We start from the raw sequence: 13,887 nt of genomic DNA on the forward strand, positions 1-13,887 counted from the left end.
AACTAACACAGAAAGAAGACAGGAAAGAAAATGCTATTATTTGAGAAGGAAGCGCTTGCCTGATTCTAGCCACAGGGCTAAAGGAGAAATACTGCATTTCTTCCCATAAACACTGTGTGTGTACTATGAGGTTACCCTTGGTGTATGAGAATTCTGGCTTCCACATAGATAGAGCCACTTTATAAAAATATATTTTTACATCAGTAGGTCCTCCTACTGAGTTCCAGACTCCAGATTTTAAAAATATTATAAAGGTATATGTTTTAAACTTCATAGGAATAATCCAATGCAGTTTTGAAAATCCTATAGCCTTCACAAATGAGCGATGGGAGGTAGGGGAGGTAGCAGGAAATAAAGATGACTATTAACCTTGATAAGAACCAGAACTATGAAGTGGGTAATGATCAGTGTTAGAATTATTCAACAAGCACAAAGATGCCCTGTCAACCAATTACAGGACACCCACATAGCAGGCAGAAACAAAAGGAATGAACAACACACTACAGTCCGGTACAATAACTATTCAATGTATGCAGCCCTCCTTCAGAACCATGTATGCATTAAGTGGTCCTCACACATATGGTGTTCCATCTGTGGTATGAGTTACATATTGTCAGCTGCAACCCTAAAATATTAAACAGAATATCTGAGAAATGATTCAAGACTTTTAAAATTGTATGTCACTTCTGAATAGCAAGATCCCTGGTCTAGAATATCTACTCTGTTAGTCGTTTAGTGGCTGTGTGTAATCTGTGTGGCCTCTGTATATGTACAGAGAAAAACACACATCAAAACCTGAAATAACAAGATAAATAAGTCACCCTTAACCCAGCACCTTGATTCAGTAAGGATCCTCTGTCTGACTTTGGCTTTGGCACCTATTGCCAACCCAGCTTATTTTGAAGCCATTACATTCAGACATCACCCAGGACATCACAACAACTCACTGTCATAGAAATGAAAACTGTAGCCTCACTCATAACAAGAAAAACAAACCAAAGCCACACTAGAAACATCAGTTTCTACCTCTCAGATTGGCAAATATAAAAGTATCTGACAATATAATCTATTGGCAAGGGAATATGGCAACTCCAAAACATTATCTGTGAAATATGTGCATCTCTAAGGAAAGTATACTTGGCAGTACTCATCAAAATTTAATAAGCCTCCAGGGTCAGTGTAAACTGTGAAAATGATGAGGCAAGAGTCTGGTACTTTTCCCTCTCACATTTGAGATGTTGATGTCATGCTAACTGCAAAACTAGAAAAGCAATTTGGTGCTATCAAATAAATGAGTTGGACAACTACAACTAGCATAAACAATAAATATGCCTTACTTTACTTTCAAAATAACAGTGATGCAAGCCATTTCCTGATACGTACCTAAACATGTGCTTGTTGGTACCTTCTCCTACACCCTTTAGTATAGTTTACAAAAATATACTGATGTGAGGATGCCTTTATTCTCTTTAAACTCCGTGAGGACAGTGCCATGTCTCACTAATTTGGCATTTTAGTTTAGTTCTAACCCATAGCAGATACTCACTCTGTGTGGGATTTATTCTTTCATTCGAGACTTATTATAATCTAGTGGCACTCTACGAGAGTATAAAATTATGAGATTAAATGAGGCAAATTAGTTCTGTTTACTTTTTCTAGATACAATAAAAAATAAATAAATAACCAAATATACATAGATATATATTAAAATATTTTTAAAGCCTTGTGGGCCTATGACATTGTTCTATACTAAAATTTATTTCCATGGATGAGCCATACCCCATAGAAGCATTTCAATATCAGTAATTTCTTCTGAATAAAATAATTCATCATTTAAATGAGATGATCAATTTACTTTGTAACATGGAGGGGATCAAGTAATGGAACTTATAACCTTACTACTTTTAACATTGAAGTGTATTTTCTTCTTATAGCTTCCGCACATTTTCCTCTTAAAAACACTTTATACAAAACATGTAATTTTCTTTGCTCTCACACTTGACATCTAATTTTCTTTCTCTACATTAAAGGTCTACGAAGACTACAAGATGGTTCCCCTAGAAAGGGAGAGTGTCCCCTTGGAAGTCAGGGCTTTGGCTCATTCAGTTCTTCCTGTCTTCCCGCTGGCCCACAGCTCACCAGTACAGCAGGGCGTTTGCCTACAGATATACACCTAAGAAAGTTGCTGTCACACACATTCCAATTACCACCCCTCCCCCTCCTAGGGCCCATTTCCTTAATCCTGACAATATTTAGTACTTATGAGAACATTTTTTTCCTTCAGTGTTTTCCTCTCACTTTTGGTATTTATGAACTATTATGGAACTTCTTCTGCCTTCTTGACACAAAAATGATATGTAAACCTCATTGACTAGATTTTGGAGAATAATCAGCAATAAGACAGCAAAAACTGAAGAAACTGGTTTTACCCTACAGAGGCTGCAGGCCACACTGGCCATGTTAAAGACAAGGCTTTGCCTTTGCGGGGCAACAATGGTTGTGCTAGGTTAGCAAGGCACAGATCATCCTGAATTAAACTTACCAGGTTAGTAACAGCAGCCTAACAGCTGCTGAGCATTGCCCTTTAACAACGTGCAGAAGCTTATAAACACTAAAGGTAATGAAAGAACTGAAAAGATGCAATATTCCTATAAATAGAAAATGGATAGTTTGATAATAAAAATATAAAATAAAAAGTAGGTCACCAAAATGTTTTTTTTTAAGCCAATGAAGGAAATATTCTGGCTTTGTATAAATTAAAGCAAGATGGAATTCAGCAGCCTCATTCAATCTCCATTTCCAGCAAAATACCACACAACATTAACTCTCTTTGCATAAGACAAATGGAGAAAGGCCTGCAATGCATCACAACCACAGTATATTTAACAAGATGGAGATGAACAATGAAACTTCTAGGGAAACTTAAAGTACTGAAGCCTTGCCTCAGAGTTACATTTGCATATGAATATTTTTGAGTAAGTTATTTTGTTAGGGTTAGGCCAGAAAATGTGCATGTTGGAAATGGTTGGAGATTGTGCTTATATTCTGGTTTTGCTTAAGGGAAGCAGATTCTGCTGTCTCCAGCCACGGCAGTCCTGAGGTGTTATAACAGTGATGATGGTGCTAAGAAAGCCACTGTGGTCCTGCTTCCCTTGGAGACAGGTGGCACAAATAGACCTCTAAACTTTCAGACACATCAGCAATGCCTCAGGGAATAATTCAGTAATATTCTTTTTAAAGTTCCAAGCCTCTAGAAACAACAACGCTAATTATTTTTGAATGACTGAGTAACTCAAGAAAATTATTTCTTGAGAAGTTTTAAGAAACCTTATAACTATCAGAAACCAGCTACCAGAATTATCAGTCATTTGAAATCCCACCCCAAGAATTGAGTCTTGGATCTTGTAATATGGTTTACATCAAGTGACTTTTTTCAGTACAATATTTTATTTCATAAAAAGGGGTTATAGCCAAAAATATATACATTTTAGGCTATGTTATAGGGTTATGTTATTTGGGGGTGGGGGACAAAAAGCAGAACATGAACCATTTGTTTGCTTCTTAATATCCAATACACCCTGCCTACCAAAGAAAGAGAAAAAGAATGACCTTTAAAATATACAAAAGAAAAAGAAAGAAAGAAAGAAAGAAAAAGGACAAAGGAAGAGGACGGGGGAGGCAGAGGAAAGAGAAACATAGAATGGAGGGGAGAAAAATAAAAAAAAAAAAAAGAACAACTCCTGCTACTGACTCCTTCAACACAGGACTATTTGGAGTTTCCCAGGGCAAGGAGCTAACTTTCTACTTCTCCTGATACAATGTGCACTCTTGAATCCTGGGAACAGCTGAGGCAATAGAAGAGGAAGAGGTCAAAATCCTATGAAAGACACAATGTTTTTAGGGCAACTATAATGAGAGCTGCAGGCAAGTTATTGATCTGTGCCCTTTGCTTTATTTCCAGTATATATTATAGTAATGGTATTTCCCTATGAAAGTTCAGTCTATTCATCTGGGCACTTGCAACAACAGAGCAAATAGCAAAGCAGAATTGTCGAGTATTCATTAGCAAAGAGTCAAAAGGTCTCTGCAGAAATCCAGGCACCAAGCAAAGAAAGAAAAAAGGTAAAGTTCAATTCTGAATCGTTCCTTTGTTTCTCTGAATTACATAAATGATGAAAAACATGAAGACTGACAAAGACATCAATAATAGACAAATGTGTTGGTATACAGATGCATGTGTGCAATATTCTTACTAAGCATTATAACTACAATCCTCATGTAAAGCAGGCAACCCTGTAAGGTGCCAGGAGCCCCAACACAACCAGATCTCTACAAACCCATGCTCTTCAACCATCAGTTTGGATGAATTCCACAACGGTAGACAAGGAGATAGTAGTTTGAGGCTTTTTGGGTTTTCCTTTACCAATTATAGTACTTTTAAATACACTTCATGAAGATTAATTTTGAGGGGTTTTAAAGTCAGTATCAGTGTTAGTTAGACATGCAAAATGAATTCAAAAATATAAAATAGAATATATAAGCTTTTCCAAAATATTAAAACTGAGCAAGTCTAGGCTGAATTAGTATTCTTTCTCCTTAATTCTACTTTTTTTCAAGTATGTGCATGTTGAGTTAAAACAGAAGACTCTCCATAGTAACATAGTAAGAAAAGCATCGCCCTTTATGCATTACCATCTCCTTTATGCATTACCATCTCCCATGCACATCTATGAACAAATGAGAAAGTTACTTTTTTCCTATGTGACCCTTTTTTTCCTTGAGGCATCGTCTCCATATGTAGCCTAGGCTGGCCATGAACTTCAGAGAACCCTGCCTCAGACTTCTGAGCTCTGAGATACCAATTACACACCATCACATCTATCTGTATTCTATTCTCCAGTGAACTTGAAACTTTCACTGATGTTTTTCTCCCATGCCATTCCAGCCTTATATGTCTGGAGTGTATGTGTTGGGGGGAGAAGGGGAGAGATGAAGAAGGGAGGAGTGAAAGAAAAATCACCTTATAATTAATCTGATTTTTTTTTTACTAAGTCCTAATTTCAAATACTGTCAAACAATACTAAACTACTATTCCCTAAAATCTGATCTGACATACATGTTTTCCAAGTATATAATAGCCAGAGCTTAGGGTCAGAAAACAATTGCCATATTCTCCTATAAAACAAAAATTTTGAAATCCACTCCCTACTTATTATTTTAAGAAAATGCAGAAATTTCTGGTATTTTCCTATTCACAAAAATCACCACAAAAGAGGGAAACACAAGAAAGAAGAAAGACCATAGACTTTAGATTCAAAGTCACCTTGTACTCAAGTTCAAGCCCAGTCAGCCACTCAACATAAGCTTGGGCTATTATATCTGTGAAACTCGGTTCTTCTAATTATAAGATGGGAACACTAATAAGTAGCTCACAAAGTAGCATGAAAAATTAAATAAAATAATACACATAAATTATCTGAAAAACAGGTTGGTAACTAACACATGTCTAACAACTGCTTCACTCTTCTTTACTGTTGATTTATTAACATATGTGAGCATAAACACTCTTCATTACAAACAGGTTTGTGTCCCTCATTCACTGTCCGTCAATATGAACAATACACTACCACATTTTCTTAATGAATCAAAAACAAGACAGATAATGCCCGCCCTGAGTATGTATGGAATATAGTACCCGCAGCTCAAGAAAACAATCCTAACTGAAGATAATTATTTACCCTTCGTCCTACAAAGTATACCATAAAAAGACAGCAGCAGACTACACCCTATCTACCTGGGCTGGTTGTCCACGGCGAGGCTCTCTCCCCTCTGATCGCTGCTGTCTGCCACCTGCGTGGTGGACCTCTTCACGATCTGCTTCAGCTCCTGCTCCAAGCGCTCTTTAATGGCTTCCACTGTCTCTGGGACCTTCCTCAGTCTGGCCAGCCCCTGAATGAGAATGCCCATGAAGAGAGTGCTGTTCTCCTCGGGGTCACACTCCAAGTCCTCCTTGATGTCTTGCAGGCTCATCTCCCTCCCTACAAAAGAGCAGAACACCAGAATATCAGATCCAGTCTCCACAGCAAGCCAGCAGCACAGCCGACTAATGACGATCACTGCTTTGTTTATCCTCTTAAAGAATCAGAGAAACTTTCTATTAAATCAAGTTACATAGTAATACACCACAGACCCGAATTCAAACCCATTGGTTAGTAATGAAATGTACAAGCAATTATATAAGAAGATTTAAATCTCCAGGTTTACGCAGACTCTTTGACCCAAGCCTGTTGATAAATTAAGTGCATGCTCTCTCTAAAATACAATACACGGTGTTTCAGGAGGACTTTAAAGACTCAAACCAAAGCCTCAATTTTCTACTCATTAGTGAGAAGTGATAAACAGTGGGAATAAACGGTGCTATAAATATATATAGGGGTGAAAGTACATAACTACAACAAATATAAAAGAAATGAAGAGAAACATATGAAGACAATATACACACATGAGAAGAGTTTGAGGAAGAAGAATAGTGAAGAGGAATTAAGTAACCACAAAAGGCCTCAGATTTTTTTGTTAATCACGCATGTGACTTGACATGGTGACCCACGCCATGTAATCCCAGCTAGTGAAAAGCTGAGACACAGGGACTGCACTTCAAAGTAAGCCTGGCTGGACAGCAAATTCCAGCCAGCCTAGTATACATAATGAGGCCTTGCTTATAAAAGTGAATGAGAGGGAAGAGATCGCGCGTGCGTGCGTGCGTGCGTGTGTGTGTGTGTGTGTGTGTGTGTGTGTGTGTGTGTGTGTGTCTTAGCTATTATCTTTCACAACCCTTTGTAATAATCAACTAAAACCTTCCGACAAGTTATATGGTAAACATCCCTATACGTCTTTGTACTATAGCCTTTACCCAAGCCATCCGGGTATAAAAGGGAGGACACAGCCTAACACAGTTTAACCCCTTCGAGTAGTGGGGAAAAGTAGCTGGTGATCCGAGATCACTGTCCCTACTAGACACTACAATATAAAAGCCCTATTAGGGCAGGAGGCGGCTCAGCAGTCATGAGGACTGGAGGCTGTCTCCTAGCAGTCATGAGGACTGGAGGCTGTCTCCTAGCAATCATGAGGACTGGAGGCTGTCTCCTAGCAATCATGAGGACTGGAGGCTGTCTCCTAGCAATCATGAGGACTGGAGGCTGTCTCCTAGCAATCAGGAGGACTGGAGGCTGTCTCCTAGCAATCATGAGGACTGGAGGCTGTCTCCTAGCAATCAGGAGGACTGGAGGCTGTCTCCTAGCAATCATGAGGACTGGAGGCTGTCTCCTAGCAATCATGAGGACTGGAGGCTGTCTCCTAGCAGTCATGAGGACTGGAGGCTGTCTCCTAGCAATCAGGAGGACTGGAGGCTGTCTCCTAGCAATCATGAGGACTGGAGGCTGTCCTCCAGCATCCATGTAACAACCTAGATCTCCTGCAAATGCCTGTAAGCCACAGATACCAAAGCTAGACAAAGACAACGCAAAAAAAGCTACAAACAAAACCAGTATCTATGATGGATGTACTTCTCAACTACATACCACAATCGCATAAAGGCTCTTTATTCACGGCATTCATTATTGTAATGGTGGCATTATCCAAAATCACCACACTTAGAAGCAACCCAGGTGCTCAGCACCACATGACCGGATTAGTGATGTACATAAACAGCGGCATGCCACTCCACTTTAAAACCAGGGGAGCCTAACACACTGCAATATGGATGAATCTTGACTACATCATGCTAAGTGAAATAAGACTGCCATAAAAGAGAAATACTTTATGATCCCACACATAATGGGATACTTAGGATGGCCAATTTCCTAGAAACAGATTAGAGGGTAGGTTGCCAGGGACAAGGAGAAGGAAGAAAAGTGTGGTTACTTTTTAATAGATAATGAGCTTGAGTTTTATAAGATGAAAAGAGTTATGCAGATGGATGAGAGTACTGTCTGCCCACACTATAAATATACGTAATATTACTGATCTATACATTTAAATGACTAAAACGTTAGCTTAATGATGTGTATATTTTAACACAAAATATGCACTTAAATATGAACCAAAGGAATTTTTGTAATATGTAAGATATAATAACGTATACAAAATCATTCATGATAAATCCTCTATATATCTATCCAGCGTGTCTTATTGGACTCACTAGGCTCCCAGAAGGCAGAGCAGCTCTATTCGTAGGGCTTCTGTACAATAGGGTTTGGTGACACAGTACTCGATAAACACACTGTTTAATACTAATGAAACCAGAAGCAGAACCCACAGCCTTAGCCATGAAAGATGAAAATCCGAAGACAAATTTTTAAAACCTCATCAACATTTCCAAATGTAATGTTCTAAAAACATACATTTCAGCTCCTGGTTTTGTTTTATACATGCAGTAGGATACGTCAGGCCATAGAAATATCTAGCAAATCCAACCCCGCAGCAAAGCAACGAAAGTCCTCAGCAGCAGGGAGCCACCTCACTTAGCCTGGAATAGGAGGAAATGAAGCTGAACTACAAGAGAGCTTCGGGCAGGAAGAAAAGTAATGGAAAGTCACCTGCTCAAAATGTTCTTTGTAAAAAGTGCACCTACGAGTCATAAACAGGACACATACAGAGTGCCACCCAGCTATCACAGCTACCTGACAGAGGTGGCTGATGATGACGTAAATATAGTTCAAGTCAATATGGCCTACAAAGACATGGCATACAGCTACTTATATGCATATTAATATGTGAGCTATCTCCTCTAAAAGCTACACAGAAGCAAGATTTGAAAAATGAAATACCACGGCCACAAACAGCTCATCTGCTTAAAATCTTACCTTTCTGTTGTCTCCTGAAACCTCCTAGTGCATAAACACTTAACAGATCCAATATTAAATGGTTTATATTATCTATTTCACTTATATCAGCTGAAAATTAAAAGGCAATGTAAAAGCGTAATATAATCAAACATGATTAGTCTAATATTCACAAATATGTACAAAGTCAGATAGGACTACCAGGAAAAACTGTACAGAAAAAATTTAACTGAATCCCAATAAGGCTTTACACAACAATCAAAACAGACCTGTGCATCTTTCCAAACTCCTGAAGTCCACGTCACTCCCAGGCACCTGATTTGCTATAGTGGATGTCCAATTTATAGGTATTGGACATTTTAAAGGTAGAAATATTTTATACTCATCTCCAATTCTCTTACCCTTGAATCTTACTTTGTTCTAAAGATCCTAACAACTGAAGATGAGTCAAATGTAGTCTTAAGACTCTTATTGCCCACTAGGATAATACTGCATACCGGAGAATGGGGATGACTTTCAGCACACTATTGGTCTTATAATCCTGTTGGCTACATGTGTTATTACTATCACACACAACACTTTGTTTACACAGCCCTAGGTGGATATAGATAACCATAGCTGAGGGCAAACATGGGATCAGGAAGGAGGCTTTCTCTCAACGACATTGATGGAAGGATTAAGGAAAAGATATCTAAGACTTTTCAGGCTCTAGATCCACATTTACATAACTATGCATCTCTGGTTACATGGTTTAGAGCCACATATCTGTATAGCTGTATTACAGATAGCACATTAAAAATAAATAGATAAATAACAGATAAGGCCCAGGCATGATAGCACACACCTGAAATAACTACAAGTAGGAGACCAGGAGTATGCAGAAAGACACTATCCCACAGAAATTGAACAAAAAATACCAAGTAAACAAGGTGAATAGATTATTCGTGATGTTAAAAACTTTCTGTTTAATGACTCTGCAAATGAGTATAGAAAACAATCTAGCTCATGGCTGCTGTCTTTCTTCCATATCTGTAAGATAAAATCAGCAATTTGTATCATGGCTTTCCACACACATCACAAAACTGCAAAAGACAAGGTCCTTTAATCCAATGTTGGAATATGCCGTATCATATCACTTAGCACTGCTGTTTGTATATGTTAGCTAGAGCACGTTACAATGGCCGTGTTTACTATAGGAACTCTTAACAGATGCCACCCATTATATTATGCACAATATACAAATTGTGCAAAGTTAACATAGAGTGAAATATTTCAATCTATGTAACTTGAATTACATGTTATATTTAAACAGAATTGTCTGCCAGTATTGAGCAAAATTCAATATAAAAAGGAGCCTTTTTAACAACAATTAATAAAAAGGGGGACATGAATTTGCAACAGAGAAAGGAGGGTAAACAGGAGGGTCGGGAGGGGATGAGGAAAGGAAGAAATTATATAATTACATTATGATCTCAAAAATAAAAAAAGGAAAAAATATGGAGCTTTTGAAAAGGTTGCCAAGCCTAATTAGACCACTAAACTACCAAACAAATTACCTGTCTACAATGCTGCACCACAGATGGGAACCTGGCAACACTGACAATATTTTTGGAGAAAAAAAAAATTGCCACTAAAAAATAATGTGTGTTTCAAAATCACAGTATAATTCATATTCCTAAGATATCCAATTTGTTTATTATGCAATTACACATAAATTATGATTTCTGAAATTGAAAGGAAATAGTCTGGCTCAAAATAGAGTAACACTGCTGAAGACAAGAAATGCAAACAATGATGAAACCAGGGTGTGGGGCCACTGATCTCCTGAAGGAAAGACAGAAGGACGCTGGGTTTGGCCCATCTGTGTTAACAGATACTTACTGTGCTCTCTGGCCTGAGACATCCACTCACTATGGCACTGAAAGCCCAAGGCCAAATCAAGCTCCTACCTTCAGCTAGAAGGCTACTGGACCTCCCCAAGGTCTCATCCTCCATTCTTATCTCTGAGGAAATTTTTGGTCAAATATATATCTTAGACACCACTCCATTCACCAGTGAAAACTTCCTCCTTACATGTGTCGTTCTAATTAATGTACCCACTGGTGCAGAGGAGAACAGTAACTGCCACACTGGTTGCCTCTGGAGCACAGAATCTTGATTAGGGTCTTTCAAATGTTAACTAACTACCCCTGGAGTGTAGATTCCTGATTAAGGTACTTCAAAAATGTTAGCTAAGAACCCCTAAGGTGCAGATTAAATTACCTTAAAGAAACCTACAGACAATAAAACACCCCACTCCAGAAAAGACTGCCTAAAAAGAGACTATGTAGAGGTAGACAGAACACAGATATCAATTCACAGAAGAGGACCTCACCCAGCTGGCCTGAAAGCATTGAGTGTGCGTATTTCCTTCCTAAGGACTGGTGTGGTGGATAATGAAAGATGGTAAGTTTGTTTAAAGCGACACTAGGAAGTATTTTAAAAACAAAACAGAACAACAACAACAAAAGATCTACTGAATCCTTTTCTCACAGGACAGAGTTTGATACTGATTAACTTGTTTAGAGCAAGGACCTTTGAAGGCCCAGGAGTAACATCAGGGAGGCTGCTAAAATAAAACTGTCATACAGGATAAAGGGAGGGGTCACAACAGATTAGTAAACTACCTGATAGTTCACAGTGATAATCACTGAAATGCACAGGATAGCAAACCATTATCAATACCCCTTAAGTTGAATTAAGAGACAGCAGGACAAAGAGAAAAGAGTAAGAGTTTAAAGCCATATCATTTTAGTTTTGATTATCGCTATACTTTCCAGGCTAATGATCTCAATCAAGTAATTTAATCTTGTCTGATCTCTACTTCTGTATCTGTAAAATAAAAATTTTATTATCAGTCTCACAGAATTATATATAAATTAAATATTAAATAAAATAGTATGACATCAACATTCAACAAGAAAAAATATTCAAAATGTGTACCTTGAAAACTCCCAGCTTTGTTGATGTGGTGGCACACACCTGTGATCCCAGCACTCAGGGAGGCAGAGGCAGGAGGATTTCTGTGAGTTTGAGAACAGTCTGGTCTACAAAGCAAGTCTAGGTCAGCCAAGACTACACAGAGAAACTGTCAAGAAAGAAAGAGAAAAAGAAAGGAAAGAAAGAAAGAAAGAAAGAAAGAAAGGAAGGAAGGAAGGAAGAAAGAGTGAACTCCAGTTTTGCCACATCCACAATGTGATAGCTTGAAAAGAGAAAGTGTTCCAAATTCAAAACTGTAATTAAAACCACGCCTACTCCTAGGAAGGAGTATCTCAAACTCAGCTCTTTCTGTGCATTGCCACAGTCTGTTCCCGCTCGCACGTGCGTGTGTGCGTGCATGCGTGCGTGTGTGATACGGGGGACACAAACCTTCAGTGGGAATGTGGAAGTCAGAGGCAACTCTGTAGAGTCTGTTAACCCCTTCCACTTCTCTGTGGGCTCCAGGGAATTAATTCGTTCAGGTTGCCAGGCCTGACCACAGGTCCTTTACTGCAGCTATGTCACAAACCTTACCCAGCATTGTAGCTAGAAAAAGCAGAGGGCAAATAACAATAGCAGAAAGAATTCATAATTTCATGGATGATACAAAATCATCACAAAGCCATCATCATGAAAGACATCCACATGTAGCTGTAAAGCACGGAACTTACCCACGCAGACTGAAGCAATGGCTGTAGGAAAGGGACTTAGAGACAAGCACAATCCAAAACAACAGGTTTAAAACCAGCTTCTAGGAGGGAAATAAGACAAAGAGGAGAAGAGAAAAGCTCCTGGACAGTTAAGAAATAATTTTAAATACTAAACAGGCTCTTAGACCATAGAGCCATAATTTAGACAAAATATGACCCTTCCAAACCACCAACACATTTTTTAATCCATAAATACATCTTGACTTTGTTATACTAACAGAAGAGGGAGCCAATGAACTGAAAAGTCTTTAAAGTAGTCCTAAACCACAAGAGAGAGAGAGAGAGAGAGAGAAATGATGAACAGATTTATACTGATGTACCATGAAATGGTCAGAAAACCCAACAAACATCAGTACACATAAATAAAAAAAAATGATATACAAGAAAACAAGAAGGCAACATCTTAAATGCAAATGATATATTCGAATAAAATTTTGAAGATCTGAAAGCTACCTTTTCCCAGAATTTAAAAATCTAAATATAGACATAAATATACACATAAATGAAGATGTAAAAAGTGACAAAAATCAGAGGAAATGTAGATAAAAATAAAAAAATAAGAGATTAAAAAGATCAAAGAGAGAGTAGATTAACAGGTAATAAGGCACAGAAAAAAAAAAAACACTAAGACAGACTCATTATATAAAATGACAAACCAAGATTTTACCAGAAACTTTTAACTTTTAAACTTTTTTAACTTACAAATTTTAGGGTTTTGTTTTGTTTTGTTTTAAGCTTACAAAAGACTCTAATGGGAATCTGGGACAATCTTATCAAAATAATCAACTATAAAACATATCTAGGTGAACATAATAAATGTCTCAAATTAAAAAGAAAATCAAGCAGGTTATATCAGCATAGTCCTGTGGTCCCAGGTATGCAGAAGGCTGAGGCAGGAGGTGACTTGATCCCTGCTGCTCAAAGCACTATTTTTCACCTATTAGATTAAAAGAGTAAAAGCATGGCAGATGTTATGGTAGAAAGGCTGCTAGGAAACAAACCCCACACTGGTGATGGGAAGGCAGCGTGGCACTATTCTGCTAAAGGACGATTACACACACTCCCTAGACTACAGACACGAGCCCTGGTACCACATACAAACAGCTCCTCTAAACAGATCAGAGCCTTAAGCACAAGAGCTAAAATGATACAACTCATAGAGGAAAACGGGACAAAAGCCCCAGCAATGTATCCATTCAACAAGGACTCCCTGCATATAATACTAAAAGCACAGGCAAAAAGGGAAAGACAATGGGACTTCATCACAATTTCAACCAAAGTGCACCATGGACACAACCAACATAACAAAAAGGCAGCAA

The 13,887-nt window shown here is 38.2% G+C and overlaps 1 protein-coding gene across 3 annotated transcripts in view; it reads right to left on the minus strand.

Annotated features, from left to right (window-relative positions):
- EXOC4 (exocyst complex component 4) overlaps positions 1-13,887 on the minus strand; it is a 739,217-nt gene that overhangs the window by 642,216 nt on the left and 83,114 nt on the right. For all 3 annotated transcript variants that reach the window (XM_084787371.1, XM_084787373.1, XM_084787372.1), the window contains exon 6: positions 5,795-6,038. In XM_084787371.1, the coding sequence (XP_084643497.1) occupies positions 5,795-6,038 (244 nt within the window). The remainder of the gene's footprint in view (positions 1-5,794; positions 6,039-13,887) is intronic.

Source organism: Acomys minous (genome assembly GCF_964271855.1).
Source record: "Acomys minous genome assembly, chromosome: 6".
Classification (NCBI taxonomy): domain Eukaryota; kingdom Metazoa; phylum Chordata; class Mammalia; order Rodentia; family Muridae; genus Acomys; species Acomys minous.